This window comes from Puma concolor, chromosome C1 (genome assembly GCF_028749965.1).
Source record: "Puma concolor isolate L17-30 chromosome C1, mPumCon1.1.hap2, whole genome shotgun sequence".
In the NCBI taxonomy this organism is placed as follows: domain Eukaryota; kingdom Metazoa; phylum Chordata; class Mammalia; order Carnivora; family Felidae; genus Puma; species Puma concolor.
The window spans coordinates 78,165,665-78,184,455 of record NC_141674.1 but is presented as its reverse complement, the minus strand read 5'-3'; the positions used below and the strand labels follow the sequence as shown (position 1 = coordinate 78,184,455).

Sequence of the window (18,791 nt, the reverse complement as noted above, 5' to 3'; positions counted from 1 at the left end):
CTGCCAAGCTAGATATTGATGTCATCCATCCTGCCTCTTTTTTTAAATCCCCTGAATAACATGTTGAATAACCATGAGACGAATTCCTTTACCAACTTTTCTTTAACCATTTACAGACTTAGCAGTATATTTTCTCCCCAAAATTCACGTACATGGCCAACCAGAAACATTTTAATGATCCGTTAAAAAGTAATTTCATGTTTAAGGGACCAGAAACTCAGGTGTTATTTTGGTGTTTTTTAAAATTCCACTCAATGGTATTTTTTTTTTTATTCTACTCAATATATTTCTGTCTTGAAGATCTTCAGATTTGTTGAATATTTTCCTCATTGACCAAAGTCTTAGTGTTAAGATAGGACAATGCACATGTTTGTGCTTCATCTTGCCCTTTGCATTTTCAGAGAGCTTGGGAGTCATACCACATTACCATGGATTCTGTATTTATTATAGTTGCCACCTTTAGTCCTGAAGTCAAGTCGTAGTTTGAGATCCATAATGATTTGTACAGAGGGTATATGTCAGTGTGGAAGTCCCAGTGTGTGATGGCAGCCCTGTCAAGCTTCTCCCTCTCTTGGAAAAACTGTTTTCCAACAGAGATTGAGAATTGAGGGGGAGAAAATGGTGTCTTGTTTTTTGTGACGGATCTGGATCTGGGAGGTAGAGCCTGCAATGGGAAGACCTGGTTTCTAGTCTTGAAGCTGCGGTATTATTTTGGGCAAGTGCTGGGCTTGGAGACTGTGTTCCTCTTCATCATTGAAATCATGTTGCTCTCTTCTACCTTTAAAAGCTATGATGTATCTATCTCTAGCATGCTAATTCCTTTAATTGAGAAATAGATCCACTCCAAGTTAATTATAAGTTCTGATTTTGAATAATCTTGTGGATATAGCCAGAGCTATTTGGTCATCAGACAGTGTGGGGCAGCATGCTCTGTTTAATGGCCTCAGAAAAAGAGGAACTCTGAAATTAGAAGAATTAGGGGTGCCTGGGTGGCTCAGTTGGTTAAGTATCCTACTTTTGATCTCAGCTCAGGTTTTGATCTCAGGGTTATGAGTTCAGACCCCATGTTGGGCTCTGAGCTGGTCATGAAGCCTATTTAAAAAAAAAAATTAGTAACACATTCGTGTGTGTGTGTGTGTGTGTGTGTGTGTGTGTGTGTGTGTGTGTGTTTTAAATCCATTAAACTCTCACTCAGAATTTTTTCCTGCTCATTTGTAGGTACTAAAAGTTCTGGTACCCTTTGAATGGAACACATTACTTTGACATGTGAACAAAATGAGTGGACCCCACATTGTTCTTTCAAGATCGCAGAGTACCTTATTTATATTTCTAAAAGAAGCATTTAGTTCATGAAGTCCAAAGAGATTCAGTGAGTTTAGAAAACCAGGGTGGTGAGTCTGGTCTTTACAAATTGAGTGTGATAGAATCTTACAGAAAAAAGAGGAGTTTTTATTTCCTCAGTTTTATTTCAGATCTACAACTTAAAAAAAATTTTTTTTAATGTTTATTTGTTTTTGAGAGAGAAAGCGCGTGTGCAAGAGCATGAGCAGGGGAGGGGCAGAGAGAGAGAGAGAGAGAGAGACAGAATCTGAAGCAGGCTCCAGGCTCTGAGCTGTCAATACAGAGCTGGATGTGGGGCTTGAACTCACGGACCACGAGATCGTGACCTGAGCCCAAGTTGGATGCTCAACCGACCGAGCCATTCAGGCACCCCTCAGATCTACAATTTTTTAGAAGCCTCAGTCATGCAGCATTGTTCTAGTTGGGGAACTGATCCCTAAACTAGATGCTGATATGTGCAAGTCTTGGCCAAAATTGGAGTTTCACAGAACGGGAATGACACGCTTCCCTTTTTATTCTCTTCTGCCTTAGGATCCTGTCACCACTTTGAGAAGATTAGACAAAAACTCTTTGCAGTTTATTTTCTTTTTGAACAAGTTACATTACGAAGGGACTTTTAAGCTACAAGAAGAAAAGCTCCCTCTTTGTTAGAAGCAGCAGTGTGCAGTTTCAACTTGTCCTGGACTTCCTCGGAGATGTTTTAAGATCCGGTGTAAACTTGCTGTGGTTTGCCTTTGGGCATCAAACTGTTTAGCTTGGCTCTGTTATATCTGTAATTGCTGCATTTTAATAATTGCCCAATATTCTTGTCAGCAATTTGCAGTCTATATTTTTAATAGAACGTTTTGCCTTTCTTTTCCCCAGGTTCATTCAGACCTGGTTTAAGCCCCTGGATTAATTCTCACAGTCCCACAGACCCTCTGCAGCTGTGGGTAGGGGGTGACACATGCTCATTAAATATTCCCACAAGCCTTGTGCTGGTTATAGTTTATGTGCTCCATAAAAACCCTCTGGGAAGCCATCTTCTCCTCAGATCTCCTTACAGGCTTTGCTTTGCAAAAATTGCCCTTAGCATTTGCTCAAATAACATTCTTCTGGAGAGAGTTTTCCTTATCAATCCATTCAGGAAATTTAATTTTTTGAAGGGAAAAAATAGGGACAAATTCTTTGCTGTCATTGACTTTTTAAGTTCACGGAGGAGACTTCCCTTTCATCTGAGGTGAATGTGGAATTATGGTGACAGCAGTGTTGGATTCAGGGGATGATTGAAGTCAATTTCACGGCTTCCAAAATTACCTAATTTAGTCAGTTTTGAGACAGACCGTTGTGTCACAATGACTTGTGCCTCTACTTGACTGGCAATTTTGTTCTTTTAGTGATTCTGTTCTTTAGCTTCTCTCCTTTTTGTATCTGTTAAAGTGTTCATTTTTCAGTAAATGAAAGATTGAACTGGTTTTTACAGTAGCTAAGGATTATATTAATAACCACAGCCGAATTTCTCCACTGTATCGAGGTATAAAAATCCCTCAAAAGTAATGCACAGGTAGCATTTATTGATTGCTTATTATGTGCTCTGCGCTGTTCTAAGCTTTACACACACACACACACACACAATCCTCACAATAGCCCATATGATAGGTTTATGCATGCAGAATAATCTACCCAACATAACCCATTTGGTAGGTGACAGAGTAAATTCATACCTAGGCAGGCTTTTAACGGTTACCATAATCCATGTTCTATTCATACTGGGCTTTTAATCACTGTCTCTCTCTCTTTTTTTTTTTTTTTTTTTTTTACGTTTATTCGTTTATTTTTGAGAGAGAAAGCACAAGAAGGGGAGGGGCAGAGAGAGAGGCAGAGAGAGAGAGAGAATCCCAAGCAGGCTTCGCACTGTCAGCCCAGAGCTCGATGTGGGGTTCCATCTTAAGAACCTGAGATTATGACCTGAGCCAAAATCAGGAGTTGGACGCTTAACCGACTGAGCCACCCAGGTGCCTCTTTGTAATCACAATATTACATCAAAATTGAACAACCGTACCTCCTGCATATATAACAGTTTAGTTTCAAGGCATACATAAATAATTCTTTTTGATATTAGGACCTGATTGTTATTATTTCTGGATAGGTAATACCTGCAATACCCCAATGGTACAAAACTCAAATGAGAATCAGTAAAAAGGCTCCTGTGCTCTCCCACCTCTGTCCCCAATCGACCTCTTTCCCTCCTTCTCACAGGCAGTTAGTTTACTACTGAAAAGAGCCATTTTATATATCTTTTCTTGAACACTTGATTCCATGAACTAAGATCACTTAATTAGAAACTCATTTTGCCGTTATCTTTTTATATTTTTGTACTGTATCTACAAGTACCCAAACTGGCTTTGTATGTGAAGTTAGCAAGCTGGTTCTGTAGATAGTATTTCCTGCGTGAGGGTAACAAAGCTGTAGTCCCCAGCTATTCGAATTGGTTCCTGAAAACTCCATGATCTTATCTGCTCAGCACCTAGATCAGGCAGGGTCTTTGTGCTTTTAGCCATGCCCTTACACAGTACCTGGAACATAGTAGGTGCTCAATAAATGCTTGTTGAATCGAACAACTTCTGTGGGTTGTGCCAGGATATAGGGCTGGAGAATATATTTGGTGCTTCTAAATGAGGTAATCTTTAGGGCCATAGGAGGGATATTCAAGTTAAACAAACCACCATAAAACTTGTTATTCAAGGCTCTGGTTAGCATAAGGTTAGAAAGGACCTCTGGATCCTCTGGTCCAGTAATCAGAGAGAGAGTCTCAGATGGGATTGAGAGACAGGGAAGACTTTCCTCCTATTAAAATGTTGTCAGATAGTTGACGTGAGAATTTCTCCTTTTGATGGTTCTTTTTTTTTTTTTTTTTTAAGATTTATTATTAATGTATCTTAATTTGATGCTTGTAATGACTCTGTCATTATAACAATAGATTGAGTCTCTGATCAGAGTTCTTTGTATTTCCTTGTTGACACTAGGAAATTCATATATCAAGTGTCATTGATTACTTTAGTGCCACAGCGTAACTGGTAATATTCTATTGTAGATGCATCTTGATTTTCTTCTGTATTCCTGAAAATATTATATAAAACCAAAGGTTTAAAGTGTCTGGGGTACCTGGCTGGCTCAGTCAGTGGAGTGTGCAACTCTTGATCTCAGCGTTGCAGGTTTGAGCCCCATGTTGGGTGGAGAGATTACTTAAAAAAAAAAAAAAAAAAAAAAAAAAAAAGTCAAAAATAAGTATTTCTTTATAAAAAAGTATTTGCTTTAAAAATCTTTATTAGGTAATTAGCACCCCCCACTTCAGCTTCCTGGAGTGCTGTCTAAGCATGTTTTAAGATAAATTTATCTTACACCCTTTAGAAATTCTTTTATTATTATTATTATTTATTTATTTATTTAAAAACATTTTTTTAATGTTTGTTTATTTTTGAAGGAAAGAGAGACAGAACCTGAGCCAGGGGGAGGGGCGGAGAGAGAGGGAGACACAGAATCCAAAATGGGCTCCAGACTCTGAGCTGTCAGCAGCAGAACCCAGCGAGGGGCTGGAACTCACAAACCGCGAGATCATGACCTGAGCTGAAGTCGGTTGCTTAACCAGCTGAGCCACCCAGGTGCCCCAGATGCTTTTTTTTTTTTTAATGTTTATTTATTTATTTTGAGAAAGAGAACAAGAGAGAGCATGCACATGCCCAGGAGGGGCAGAGAGAGAGAGAGGAAAGAGGGAGAGAAAATCCCAATTGACTCGGGGCTTAATCCCACAAACTGTGAGACCATTACCTGAGCTGAAATCAAGAGTCAGACACTCAACCGACTGAGCCACCCGGGCACTCTTAGAAATTGTTCATTTCACTTTAATGTGTGTTTTTGAAAAGGTGTTTCTGCGTTAAGTTTTCTTCTTGAAATATGTTTATTTTTACAGGCAATTTGAAAATTGGAAAGAAGGATTTTTTAAGGCCACTTCCGATTTGCAAAGGCTGTCTACAATCTGAAGAAGTCTCGGCTGAGGGTGACCAAATGGGGCATGCTTCTGGAGAAATCAAAATGGCTTCTTACTATGTGATCGCCATGTTTGCCTTGCTGAGTTCCTGTGTAGCTACTGCCGGTGAGTTGTATAATATAGGTTGCAGACTCATTATATTCTTCTGGGTATATTTTTCCTCAGCCTCTTCAGTTTGGAAGAATTTAGGAAATGTGATGCTTATGCAAAACGTATTTATGTTCTTTGAGGAAATAAAATATTTGACCACAGATTACATAATATGTTTGCCTGTGTTACATTTTACTAGACTGGTGCTAGACATTCTCATGTTGGTGATGTAGATACCTAACTAACCATCAGTGGTGACATAGGTAGAGAACAAATATGCTAATGTTTAAACCTGCTTCATTTTGTTACATGCATAGATTACATTTCTTTTCTTGTCCTAAATGAAAATTTCAAGAAAGCCTTTTTGTTCTTTATCATAAAATAAATAGATCTTGTAGACAGAGGTGACATTCCATCTCTGCAGAGATGCTTAGGAGGTTATTAGTTTTGTCTATTCAGATATTTTTATGTGTAACTTTAGGAAAAGTACAGAACTGTGCTTCCTGGAGGCCATCAGAGTATGAGATTGGAGATAAGAAGAAACAAAAGATTTGGTGGGAACATTGTCGCTTCAGTAAGAGTATTAGATCCCCCCACGCCAACATCTTAGCGTTCCCAGTCAGGGTTACTTAACAAATTTGGAAGCTTAATTTGCCCTATTTTGTGGTAATTTGCTTTGTGTCTGTTCTATAATGAGCTACATGAAAGAGTTTGTTGGACCAGTTCTGTGAAGTGGCTGGTCTCCACAAGAGTGCATGCATTAACTTGGAAAATGATTAGCCTCTTGGTTTTGGCTATTGAATTCACCTACAGATGAGATGATAGTGATCATAATAATAACCATTTATTGAGTGTGCACTACAGCCAGGCACAGGGCTAAACAGTTACAGGATATAACAGTGAATAAGGATGTTATTTCATGAGCTCTCTTAATCACAACTCTAAGGTAGGTAGGATTATTTTGTCCCATTTTACAGTTGATGAAATGAGGTATGGAGTGATTAAATAATGTGCACAGCGTCGTGCTGCTGGGGAGTGGAGGAGACAGGTTTTACCTCTATGCTCTTATCCTCTGTGCTCTACTGAAGAAGCCAGTAAGAAGCTGTTAAGGCTCCAGTAGACTCAGACCAGGAGTCATTTGGAGGCACAGGCTGAGTGAAAGTCAGTTTGTAGAACTTGCTTTATGGGATTGGACAGCAGACTGTCCCTCTTGTTGCAAATACCTTGGGAGAAAGTCACTAGTTTTTTTGTTTTGTTTTTTAAGTGATGGTGTGAATTTGAACTGCCCACTCTCTGTCAGCAGTTTCATCTTGCCTCATGATTGAAGAGTTATTTGTCTTTTAGCCTGTATGTCAAAATTGATCTTAATTAAAATTTAATTGAAAAGTAGTAGCGAGAGAGAGAGAGAGAGGGAGCGAGGGAGAGAGAGATGGCTTGATTGAAAATGTGCCTTTAAAAAAAAAGTGTTGTTTTGATGACAAGATGTATAATCATACCTGGTGGGTTTGAGGCAGAATTTTCTGCTTTCACTGATGCCTGGAACAGACTGAAAAACATAACTGAAGAAGATACTTCATGGGAAAGTGGTGAGTTTGATGACTATAACCTTGATGTATCAGATAATGAATCTGTTTTGGTTAAGATCTTCCTTTTTCTTCCAGGCCATCGGTAAAATATTTTTTTGAATTGTATACATAATCAAAATTTTGCTGAGAATTACAGTAAAATTGAAGGTATAGTAGAGTTACAAATTTTGTAGCAACCTGAAGCAAGTGATTAATGGTAGAGGTAGAGATACCTTTTTTTAATGCTAAATTTTTATTGAAATACAGTTTACATAGAGAAATGTACACATGAAATGTGTAGCTCAGTATATTTTCACAAACTGAACACAACTATGTGAATAGCATTAGAGATGCCTTTTTGAACAAACTATTGCCTAAACGAATGAGTAAGAAGGAAGAAATGTTTTGTATATACTGATAGCCAGTAAATCACATATTCACTGAGTCCTTCTAAGTGCAAAGCACAGTACTAGTCACTTAGGGTCATACAAAGGAATGTTAAGATTCATCCCTTCCTTTGAATCATTTGTACTTTAGTTAGGTATATAAAATAAAACCATATAACAAAATAATCAGTATATGGTGAATACCAAATAAAAGCCAAAAGACCTCAGAGAGGTCAGAAGGGGAAGCCCTGGTAGATTGGAGCAGCTAGGGAGAGCTTTGTGGATGAGCGGATGTGCTCCATCTTTTTTTTGTTTTTTGTTTTTTGAGAGAAAGGGAGAGAGTGTGTGCATGCGTGAACGTGCAGGAGAGGGACAGAGAAAATCTTTTTTAAAAATGTTTTTTATTTTTTATTTTTGAGAGAGGGCACAAGTGGGGGAGGGGCAGAGAGAAAGGGGGACAGAGGATCTGAAACGGGCTCTGTGCAGACAGCAGTGAGCCCAAAGTAGGGCTGGAACTCAGAACTATGAAATCACGGGATCGTGACCTGAGCTGAAGTCAGACACTCAACTGACTGAGCCACTGAGGTGCCCCAAGAGAGAGAATTTAAAGCTGGCTCCATATCCAGCATGGAGCCTGACCCAGAATTTGATCTCATGACCATGAGATCATGACCTGAGCCAAAATCAAGAGTCGGACGCTTAGGGACTCCTGGGTGGCTCAGTCAGTTAAGCATCCGACTCTTGATTTTGGTTCAGGTCAGGATCTTACAGTTCCTGAGATCAAGCTCTGCGTCACGTTCTGGGCTGACAAGGTGGAACCTGCTTGGGATTCTTTCTCTTTCTCTCTCTCAAAATAAATAAATAAACATTAAAAAAGAAAAAAAGAGTTGGACGTTTAACTGAGTCACCCAGGTGCCCTGATGTGCTCGATCTAGAACTCTGTTTTGAAGGCCAGTCAGAATCTAAAAAGACAAAGGCACGGGGTTGACCAGATGGGGGGAACCATGCCTAGCATGATACATGGCACATAAGAGCTCGATGTGTTTTTAAAGGGTGGATGACCTGGAGAAGTGGTACGGGAACATAGCAGGAGGTCTGTTTGGAAGGAGGGATGGGAGTAGATTGTGGAGGGCCTTAAATGTCAGAGCGAGGCTTGTGGTTTTCATTTTGAGGTTTGGATTCTCTCTTTTTCCATTCCCATGTAGCCAGAGATATATACTGTTTAATCTTAGAATTCAAACTGTGGCTTCAGAAAGTGAGGCTGAGAATATGGTTTCATTAGCTTCAAAGACAAAACTGATTAGCATATAGGCCAATAATTTATCAAGGGCTTGCTTTCTGCTAGCTAATTTCTTTTGTCTTTATAAGAAACCCTATGAAGTGGGTGTTAGTATTATCCTAATTTGCATTTTACAAATGAGGAAACTGAGACTCAATTTGGTTAGTAATTGTATGAAGACCCATAACTAATAAGTGACCGAACTGGGACTTGAACTGAACTTGGGCAGTTTGCTCTAGAATCCAGCCCATCCAATATTCCCCTGGTACCTCTGTGTAGGAGCCACCAATGAGTCATCCTGGGACAAGATTAAACTCCTTTCACCGTAGATATCTAAATCATCAGAATGGAAGGACCCTCAAATAATGGGTCACCTTTATTTGCGTTCTTATTTCACTTACATGACTGTGAAGGTCTATTGTAGGGTTCTTGGTAGTGGGAGGGATAGTTAACCAGGGAGGGCAGAGAACAGCACAACACATAAAATGAACTCAAGTCAGGATACTAGGCCTGTTCTAGCTCCATAGATTAGCCTGGGCCTTTAGTGAAAGCCTTTCCTTCTCTGCTGTGTTTGAGGGTGAAGGAGGCAAGGAAGGGCCAGCAAGCCGCATCCTAGGGTTAGAGATTGCTTTGACAAAACTCATATTTTTCCTCCCCTCTCTTTTTCCTGGGTCATCTTACAGCACTGTGGGTAGGGAGGGCCTTGCTCTTGGTGAACAAGAGCTGTGTGAGGACCATTAAGCTTCCTGGTTAGAAATTATCTTAGGTTTTTGGCACCTTGTCTTAGATTCTGCAGTCTCTCTAAGAAAAGTGGAAAGTTAAAAACATAAATGCTTGCTCCTGTGGGCTTAAGGCTAAGTTTTCAGTTTAAGAATTGTTCGACTACATATCTTTTGAAAATAATTAATTTCTCCGAGGCTTGCTAGAGTTAGATAGGGCTTTGTTTCCAGGAGCCTTAATAATGAGAAAAAGAGGCACACGGAATTCAAGGAAATCAGTTTGGTTGGAAGGCATGGACTTGCCTGCAGTCCCCTGGCCCCTCGTGCCAGGTCCTAGGGCACTGCTGCGGTGAGCTCTGTAGACACCCTCCTCGCCTCAGTGCCAGCAGCATGTTGGTGGGACGGCTGTTTCCCTCTTTCCATTGTTGCCATTCTGTGCCTAGATGCATCTTTTTGGAGGCTTGTCCATGATCCGCTCACACATTTCTAGTGAGCAAACATTTCTTTGCATCTCTACTGAGTGTAACTGGAGCTCCGGGTATAGTCCACAGGACAATAGAGATGCTTTTATTTGGAGCTATTTTCCTGCTACTACTTTTTTTTTTTTTTTTTTTTTTTGAGACAGAGTGATTGAGTGCAAGCAAGGGAGGGACAGAGAGGAGGAGAGAGAATCCTAAGCAGGCTCCTCATCGGGCTCTGCCCGATGGCAGGCTCAAACTCACAAACTGTGAGATCATGGCCTGAGCTGAAACTAAGAGTTGGACTCTTAACTGACTGAGCCACCGAGGCACACCTGGAGCTATTTTCCTGCTAAGAAAGCTCTGAACTCTTTGTGTCCATGGGACAGCAAACAGAGCGATTAACTGGTTAATACTTAGTTTGGAATGGGACCAGCTGGCAGCCTTGTGGGGAGGCTAAACTATTGGTAATGTCATTTTATATTTATAGTTTTCAAATGCTCTTCTACATACTATTTCATTTGATTCCCGTAGTCCCTGGGGTAGGCAGGTATTGTTTTCTTTATTTCCAGAATAGGGATTATGGGACTCAGAGAAAGTAATTTAAAAGATGGTTTGATTCTTGGTCAGACCAGAACACAACACTCTTCTGCAGACAAGCTGCACCCAACAAGTCTTCTGGTCTTTATGTGGCAGTACGCCCCTTAGCACCTCTTGAAACGGTGCTAGCTGGGCACTCTGGCGCTCTACACCTGTTGTTCATCTGATCCTTACAGAAGAAAAATGTAATATATAATGAGAGACAAATCAGTTAAAAAATTTTTTTAAGTTTATTCATTTTTGAGAGCAAGAGAGACAGAGCATGAGTGGGTGAGGGGCAGAGAGTGAGGGAGACACAGAATCCAAAGCAGAGTCCAGGCTCAGAGCTGTCAACACGGAGCCTGACGTGGGGCTCAAACCTGCGAACCGCAACATCATGACCTGAGCCAAGGTCAGAGGTTTAACCAGCTGAGGCACCCAGGTGCCCCAAGACACAAATCAATTTTAATAAAAGTTAAAGTGGTCATTTTTATGCAGTCATACCAGTAGTAGCTGGCAGAGAGGCATCAACTCCAGAGTTCATGCTCTTTCCATTATGCTGTCCAGGAGGAGCAGCCATGCTTTCTCCTGGACTTGAGATGAATGCCCAAGGACTGCAGAGGTGGCTCTTCCACAGTTTTCTCCTCTCTGCCACCTGTGTGATCAGAGGCTGCAGCTCATAATGGCAGGACGATGGGGGGAGTGCCAGTGGGGGTGGCCACCAGAGCATATAGAGGGCAGAGGAGGGATAGACTTAAAGATCCAAAGCAAACCTGGCAAGGCCTTCTCTTGCTGGTACTACGTCTCTGGATCCAGCTAGTTGATTTGGTCTGTGATTATTCTTATTTTCGGGTTGTTATTATAACCACTTTTGAGTTTAATTCCTCTTTTGGGTATCTAGGGAAAAAGATGTCAATTGTGATGCCAGCTTTCACCATGGTATGAACTTTCTATTTATCTTAAAGAGTAAAGAACTGTAATTAAAAGACCCAGAATGGAGAGAGTGACCTGTGTTTTATGTTGTGTTCTTTTTGGGGGTACCATGCCCACCCAAGCATGATGAGGTCCCCCCTGCTCCATGTTTTTGCACAGAAATGGTAAACGAACATGCATGTGCACGCACACACACGAAGCTGCAACACTTAGCAGTAGTCAAGTAAACGATGGATTTGTTTCCCAAAGATCCCCTTACCCTGAATCTACTAGTGTGTGTGTGTTGGGGAGGGTGGGCAGGGAGGAATATGACATGATGTGCAATAAAACTTTTTTTTTTTCATTTGCGAAGATGGCTTACCAGCCGATAGTTGGGTAACTAGCTATGCATAGACTAAGAAAAATGTTCACCAGGAACACGAGTAAGATTGTACATAGGCTTGATGTCAGACAAGTGAATAGAACCCAGGTTTCTCCCTCCTTTGCATCCTTACCTTAAACTGTATAACTGCTACGCAGCTTTATGGATTCTTGATTTATTGGGGTTATTTTAGGTCACTGGCAGTGGTCTGTTTTATAAACACTGATCAACATTTCCACCAGCACAGAGCTATCTGTATGTACCCATACAGCTGTTTGATTGCTCAGAGCCTACACTTTCACACACAGTGGATGTAGGAAATGAGGCTTTCTCAGCTTGTTTGCTTTGATAACTAATCTTTCATGCTCTGGGGCTACCTTGAATCATTGCTAGAGCTCTGAGCTCTGAGTGCTGGTTTTGGAAGCATTGTAGGATCAGGGAGTGTTCCGGGAAGGATTCCAACATGAGGCCTTCATTTAAGATGGCCCTGCACATGGGCATTGAGGTACTGAGGGGCTTGGCCCTCCTGGAAGATTGGCCCGGACTGCACGGCATCCCTGTGAGCTGCTGCTTGCTGACTTACGCTTTTCTTTTTTTTTTTTAAACCATTCTCTGCCAGAGTGGCCTAAAAAAAAAAAAAAAAAAAAAAAAGATTTATTCTGAAGTCCGGTATAGTCACATTTTTGTTCTCCGAGAGGACACTGTAAATCAGGCAGAATTCTAGAGGGCTTAAAAAATGCACTTGTTCTCAGAATGTTCCTTCCAGGGACCAGGCAGCAGGTGCTCTGGGGACTGAGGGCCAGCTATTCTCCTACCCTATACTGCCAACTCATAGCAATCTTACCAAAAAAAAAAAAAAAAAAAAAAGAAAGAAACAAACCCAAAACCCAAAAAACCTAGAGTGGAGTATGGAAAATCTTAATGCCTTCGAAGGAAAATTGATTTTTCTTTTTAAGTTATTCTCTGTGTTGGCAGTGAAGGGAACTTTATAGTGAGAAGTTGTAGTTATGGTAGAAGGAAGGAGTTCCAGTGTAACTGCTTTAAGTTCTTTGCATTGCTTTCCTTTGTCCTCATATGCTTGGATGAGTTAGTCCTAGTCTAGATGATAGACTAGAACTGTCAGGAGGAACAGCTCCCTTCCTGCTCTTCTGCCCCATCCAGGAGGATGCTAGGGTAGCCCTGCCTCCGGCCTCTGGGGAGAGCAGAGCACCAGCTTCCAGAGTTGCACCTGGACTGTTGTTTCCATCGGTGACGCACTGAGCTGCTGTAGCACTTTGCTGTGCAGGTTTTCCCAGTGGGATGCATCCGTGTGTGCGCTCTTGTTGCCGCATGGTGAAGCACAATGCCGCATAGCTCCCACCTGCCCCTTTCTTTTGAATGAGAGGAGAGCACCATTGATCGTTTCACCTTTTTTTTTTTTTAATTTAAATTTTAATTTATTTTTAAACGTATCTCTACCTCAGACATAGGGCTCTCAAACCCATGACTGTGAGATCAAGAGTCAGACGCTCCACTGACTGAACCAGCCTGGCACCCCTCATTTCACCTTTTCATTCATCTTTTAAATAACTGCTGTGTTTGGATAAGGGCGTGTAGTCTGGTCAGTAAAGTTGACCTGCCTAACCAAGCCTCATGTACTTTGCTAGCTTCTGAGGCACAGAAAGGGGAGAAGTTGGGTAGTGCCACAATGAGTTTTTTCTACCTCGTAACATGGTTGTTTCTTAAAGAGTTAACTGATTTATTCAACAGGCATCTATTGAGCATTCTAGACACTATTCCAGGTGTGGGAGGTATAGCAGTGAACAAAATAGACAACAGTTGTTGTCCTTCTGAAGCTTACATTCTAGTGAGGAGAGACTGACCAGGAACAAAAGAATTATGCATAGGTTAGCAGGTTCAGTGGAGAAAAAGCAAAGGGGCTAGGGATTGTTAGTAAGGGACTACAGTTTAAAGTAAGGTGGATAGGGGCACATGGCTGGCTCAGTCAGAAGAGCATGTGACTCTTGATCTTGGGGGTCGTGAGTTTGAGTCCCACATTGGATGTAGCTATTGTTAAGAAAATAAACTTAAAAAAATAAAGTAAGATAGATAGGGAGCACCTCACTGGAAAGAGGATTTGAATAAAATTTTTGCAGAAGGTAAGCTAAGTGGCTATCTCGGGGGAAGGAGCCTTCTAGGTAGAAGGGAAAGCAAGTGCAAAGGTACTGATGTGGCAGTTTGCCTGATGTGCTCAAGCAGAGGAGTAAGCAGGCCAGGCAGCTGCTAGAATGGAGAATCCAAGAGTTCACTGGGGGCAGGTGCAGGGCTGCGTATGCACCCTTGTTGTCCTTGTAAAGTCTTTTTTTTTTTTTTAATTTTGAGAGAGAGAGTGTGAGCACAGGCGTGTGGCAGGGAGAGAGGGAGAGAGATTTCCAAACAGGCTCCTGGCTGTCAGCACAGAGCCTGACGAGGGGCTCGATCTCATGACCCTGAGATCATGACCTGAGCCGAAGCCAAGAGTTGGATGGTTAACTGACTGAGCCAACCAGGCGCTCCCATTGTAAAGTTTTTACTCTGAGTGAGACAGAACCACAGCATTTGAGCAGCAGAATGATACGATCTGAAGGATGTTTTAACAGGATCCTGTGGCTACTGTGTTGAGAATAAACTGTTGGGTGAAGGTACATTTGGGGATTACTGATTGATGGCTATTGGGATATTTGAGCAAGAGTTTGATGGGGGCCAGGATCAGATTTTAGAAGAGAAGAAAGACCCTTGGGAGTGATATGCTTATGAAATTAAGAATGATTTTGTGATTTTTAGTTTTACTTTTTTCAAAGTTCATTTATTTTGAGAGAGAGAGAGGAAGCATGAGGGAGGGAGGGGCAGAGAGAGAGAGGGAGAGGGACAATCCTAAACACTGTCAGCGCAGAGCCCAGTGTGGGGCTCAAACTCACAAACCGTGAGATCATGACTTGTGCTGAAATCAAGAGTTGGACCGTTAACTGACTGAGCCACCCAGGCGCCCCTGATTTTGTGATTTTAATGTGTTTCTTTAGGGGGAAAAAAAGGATAAAGACTTGTATCTCATATCAGTGGAATACTATGCTGTAACCTATTAGTAAAAATAATTACTTCTGCATAACAGTAAAAGCTGTATCTTAAACCATCTAAAGAAAATCTCTTTGCATTGTGAATGACTGTTCTTGAATATTCACAGTCTCAAAAGCCTGGACCTTCTCTTCCCAATTTACTGACTCTCCTGATTGCCACGTCTCATTCTTTTCATTCCCCATGTGGTCTTAATTTCAGGATTATGGATTTTGAGGATCTTACCACTTTTTGCAAAAGTGCTTCGCATAACAAAACTAGTGTTTGAGGGAAATACAGTTGTGCCCGTCTTTATATAGTAAATGAATGTGTGTAAAGTCATTTTTATAGATTAAGCTGTATTAAGCTTAAGGTTGATTTAGCAGGTTTTTTCCTGTGAAGAAAATAATCACTTTAAAATATGTTTTATAATATGGATATTTTTAGTGGTTTTGTCTGAGAGTGGGGTATACCCACCTTGCTTTTGGAATTGGAAATTCTAAACAGACCAACATTAGAACAGTTCTTTCTAAACTTTGATGTGCATACAAATCCTCTGAGGTCCTTGTTAACATACAGATTCTGCATTAGTAGTTCTTTTTTTTTTTAATTAAAAAAAATTTTTTTAACATTTATTTATTGTTGATAGAGACAGAGTGTGAGTGGGGGAGGGGCAGAGAGAGAAGGAGACACAGAATCCAAAGCAGGCTCCAGGCTCTGAGCAAGCTGTCAGCACAGAACCCGATGCAGGGCTCGAACCCATGAACCGTGACATCATGATCTGAGCCGAAGTCAGACGCTTAACCGACCGAGCCACCCAGGTGCCCCTGCTTTAGTAGTTCTTGATGGGTCACAGACTATACGTTTTTAACAGGTCCATATGATGTTGATGCTGCTGGTCTGTGGACCACATTTGAATGCATAGGTCATCTATTTTCTGAGTGGACTAATTGTAACACAGAACCTCTAAACACTTTCTAGAAAATTCTAACTCGTAAATGGAAGTTTGGTGTTAGCTTGCTTGTGAAACAGCTACCTTTAAAACCTTTCAGTAAACTCATTCAGCTCCAAGGGATTTATGTGCTGGAGAGGAAATTAGTATGAGGGGGTGAGCTCCTCAGACACCTTTAGCTCTTCAGCTGTTAAGTGTGATGCACCCGTAGAAACCAGGTGCATCTTTATTAGCTGGGGCTACACCTTGACATAATCATTATAGTTATTAAGGAATTTTCCCTCAGTTCTTCCTTTCATGTAACTCCTTTGCCTTTTCCTATTTTTTGCCTTGTGACTTAGACCAAGGCAGGAGACTTTGTTGATTCACGGAGCCTGGGAACATTGTCACAGGCAACTAAACTGAGGAGACTAGGTAATGAAGGATGGTACCAGCTGACTGGATAAAAGGGGGAGTTGAGGTAGGTTAAAAACGATGCTAAAAAAATTAGTGTTAAGTTGGGCACACCTCATTTCTGCTCTAGCTGTTTTAAACTCTGGCTTCCTGGGGCGCCTGGGTGGCGCAGTCGGTTAAGCGTCCGACTTCAGCCAGGTCACGATCTCGCGGTCCGTGAGTTCGAGCCCCGCGTCTGGCTCTGGGCTGATGGCTCAGAGCCTGGAGCCTGTTTCTGATTCTGTGTCTCCCTCTCTCTCTGCCCCTCCCCCGTTCATGCTCTGTCTCTCTCTGTCCCAAAAATAAAAAAATAAACGTTAAACTCTGGCTTCCTCACTAATTCCTACTTAATTCCTTTTTTTTTTTTTTTTTTTTAAAGTTTATATATTTTGAGAGAGAGAGAGAAAGAGTTCATGCGTGTGTGATCAGGGGAGGGGCAGAGAGAGAATCCCAAGCAGGCTTGTCGTTTTTAGTGCAGATCCCAACTTGGGGCTTGAACTCATGAACTGTGACATCATGACCTGAGCTGATACCAAGAGTTGGACACTTAACTAAGCCCCTCAGATGCCCATCCTACTTATTCCTATTACCAGTTTTCAAACTAGAACTTTAAAAAGTTAACATTTTTCAGAAGGGAAAAAAATTTCCCTAAATTTTCTAAGTTGATATTTATTAAACATCTTGACACTGTATTTATTTACCACTTAATTTTAAAGATTTAATTGGTTTTTTTCACTGACTTATGAATCAGGCAGCATCCCATTTAGCAGACAGAAGGGAGCTCCACGGAGCTGTACAAAATGATAGGAGGGAGTGAATAAGGACCTTGTAGCAGTAATAAGTGTACTGCTTGTAATAAGGTCACTGTTCTTTAGGGGATGGCAGGTGTCTGCCAGGCATATTACCTCACTAGTGCTGACCAGGTAATTCCTGAGTAACTGGCTAAAGATTCTGTTTCTGGGAGAGCCAGAACTATGATTCAGTTAGTTTGGTGATGTGGGGCTTAGCATCAATGACTCCATTTTCAGCCTGTTTTCTTGTTTGTACCTATTATTTATTTATTTATTTTGAGAGAGAGAGAGGCAGAGAGAGAGGGGAAAAGAGAGAGAATCCTAAGCAGGCTCCACGCTGGCAGCGTGGAACCCTGTGCAGGGCTCGACCCCACAAACTGTGAGATCATGACCTGAGCTGAAATCAACAGTCAGATGCTTAACCAGCTGAGTCACCCAGGCACCCCTTGTTTTTAACAATCCCCTCCTCTTCCTATGATCACACTCTCAGCCTGAGAAATATGATCAAACTTGAAGGTGTTAGCATCACTCCCAGCTACCACTGTGGAGCTCTCACTCTGCTTATCTTCTTTGTGGTATTCATGCACAGGTCAGAACTCCAGGTTCATATTGTTTAAGTTGGTCATGCTCTTCATTTCTTTTCTGACTTTCTGCTCATAGGGAGATCATTTGCTTGGTGGCTAGTAGCTGTGAATTCACTTAAAGCTTTTGAGAGAGTACAGCACACTAGGGAGAGTATCATGATTATTAGAAACAAGGCAATTCCCATTGTCTGGAGTGTACCTCAGAGCCGTGGTCCCCAAGATCCAAACCAGTCAAAATAAAATTTGAATCAAAGAAAATCCCATTGAAGGAGTCACTCTTTTAAGCCAAGTGGCTTGCTTGTCCAGTGATTTTTAAAAAAAATTTTTTTTAATGTTTATTTATCTTTGAGAGAGAGAGCACAAGCAGGGGAGGGGCAGAGAGTGAGGGAACACAGAATCCAGAGCAGGCTCCAGGCTCTGAGCTGTCAGCACAGAGCTCGACAAAGGGCTCAAATTCACGAGCCAGGAGATCATGACCTGAACTGAAGTTGGATGCTTAACCACCTGAGCCACCCTGGCACCCCAGTGATTTTTTTTTTTTTAAGTACACTCTACCTTCAATGTGGGGATTGAACTCCTATCCCAAGATCAAGAATTGCATGCTCTACCAACTCAGCCAGCCAAGCACCCTCGTCCAGTGCTTTTATGTAGCTGAATTTCACCTTCCCCAGAAGTGTTAATCTAGGTTCAGCAAGTGCTGTTGGCTATAGCACAGGCTAAAGGGTCATCAGTGATTATCTTATTATCAAGAACAACTTTGGCCAGAATCCTGGAATTTATGTTGGGCAGCTATTGTGTTAGCAGTAGATTCTCCAATATCTTCAAGAGTTAAGGAGCTGACACTATATTTATTAAACATTGGGATAAGACTCAGAGAAGCTTTAACCTCTGTGCCTGAAAAGCTGTCTTTTAAAATAACTTTTATTTATTTGTCCATGGTTTATAAGGTTTTCTGATTCCCGGACCTCATCACCATCTCTGGTGGAGGAGAGCAATGAGCAACCTAATGCAGCCCTGGAGCTTGCCTCAGGCCCCAGGTGGTGGTCATTCTGATTTTGAAATTGGACCAGAAGAATCCAGAGGAATGCAACAACATTTTTACTTCTTGCTCCCTGCTAGCTTTTTTCTGGGCCTCCCCAAAATGTGTTTATTTTGCCGGCCATGCATGTGGAGCAGTCTGGAATTCTGTGTGGCACTAGATAGTGAAAAAAAGTGGAAAGATTTC

At 41.5% G+C, this 18,791-nt stretch overlaps 1 protein-coding gene across 3 annotated transcripts in view; it reads left to right on the top strand.

The window, feature by feature from the left end:
* The window catches only part of TGFBR3 (transforming growth factor beta receptor 3), a 208,627-nt gene that overhangs the window by 20,702 nt on the left and 169,134 nt on the right, over positions 1-18,791 (top strand). For all 3 annotated transcript variants that reach the window (XM_025912786.2, XM_086717529.1, XM_086717530.1), the window contains one exon: positions 5,291-5,473. In XM_025912786.2, coding sequence (XP_025768571.2) covers positions 5,386-5,473 — 88 coding nt within the window. In that variant the 5' untranslated portion in view covers positions 5,291-5,385. The remainder of the gene's footprint in view (positions 1-5,290; positions 5,474-18,791) is intronic.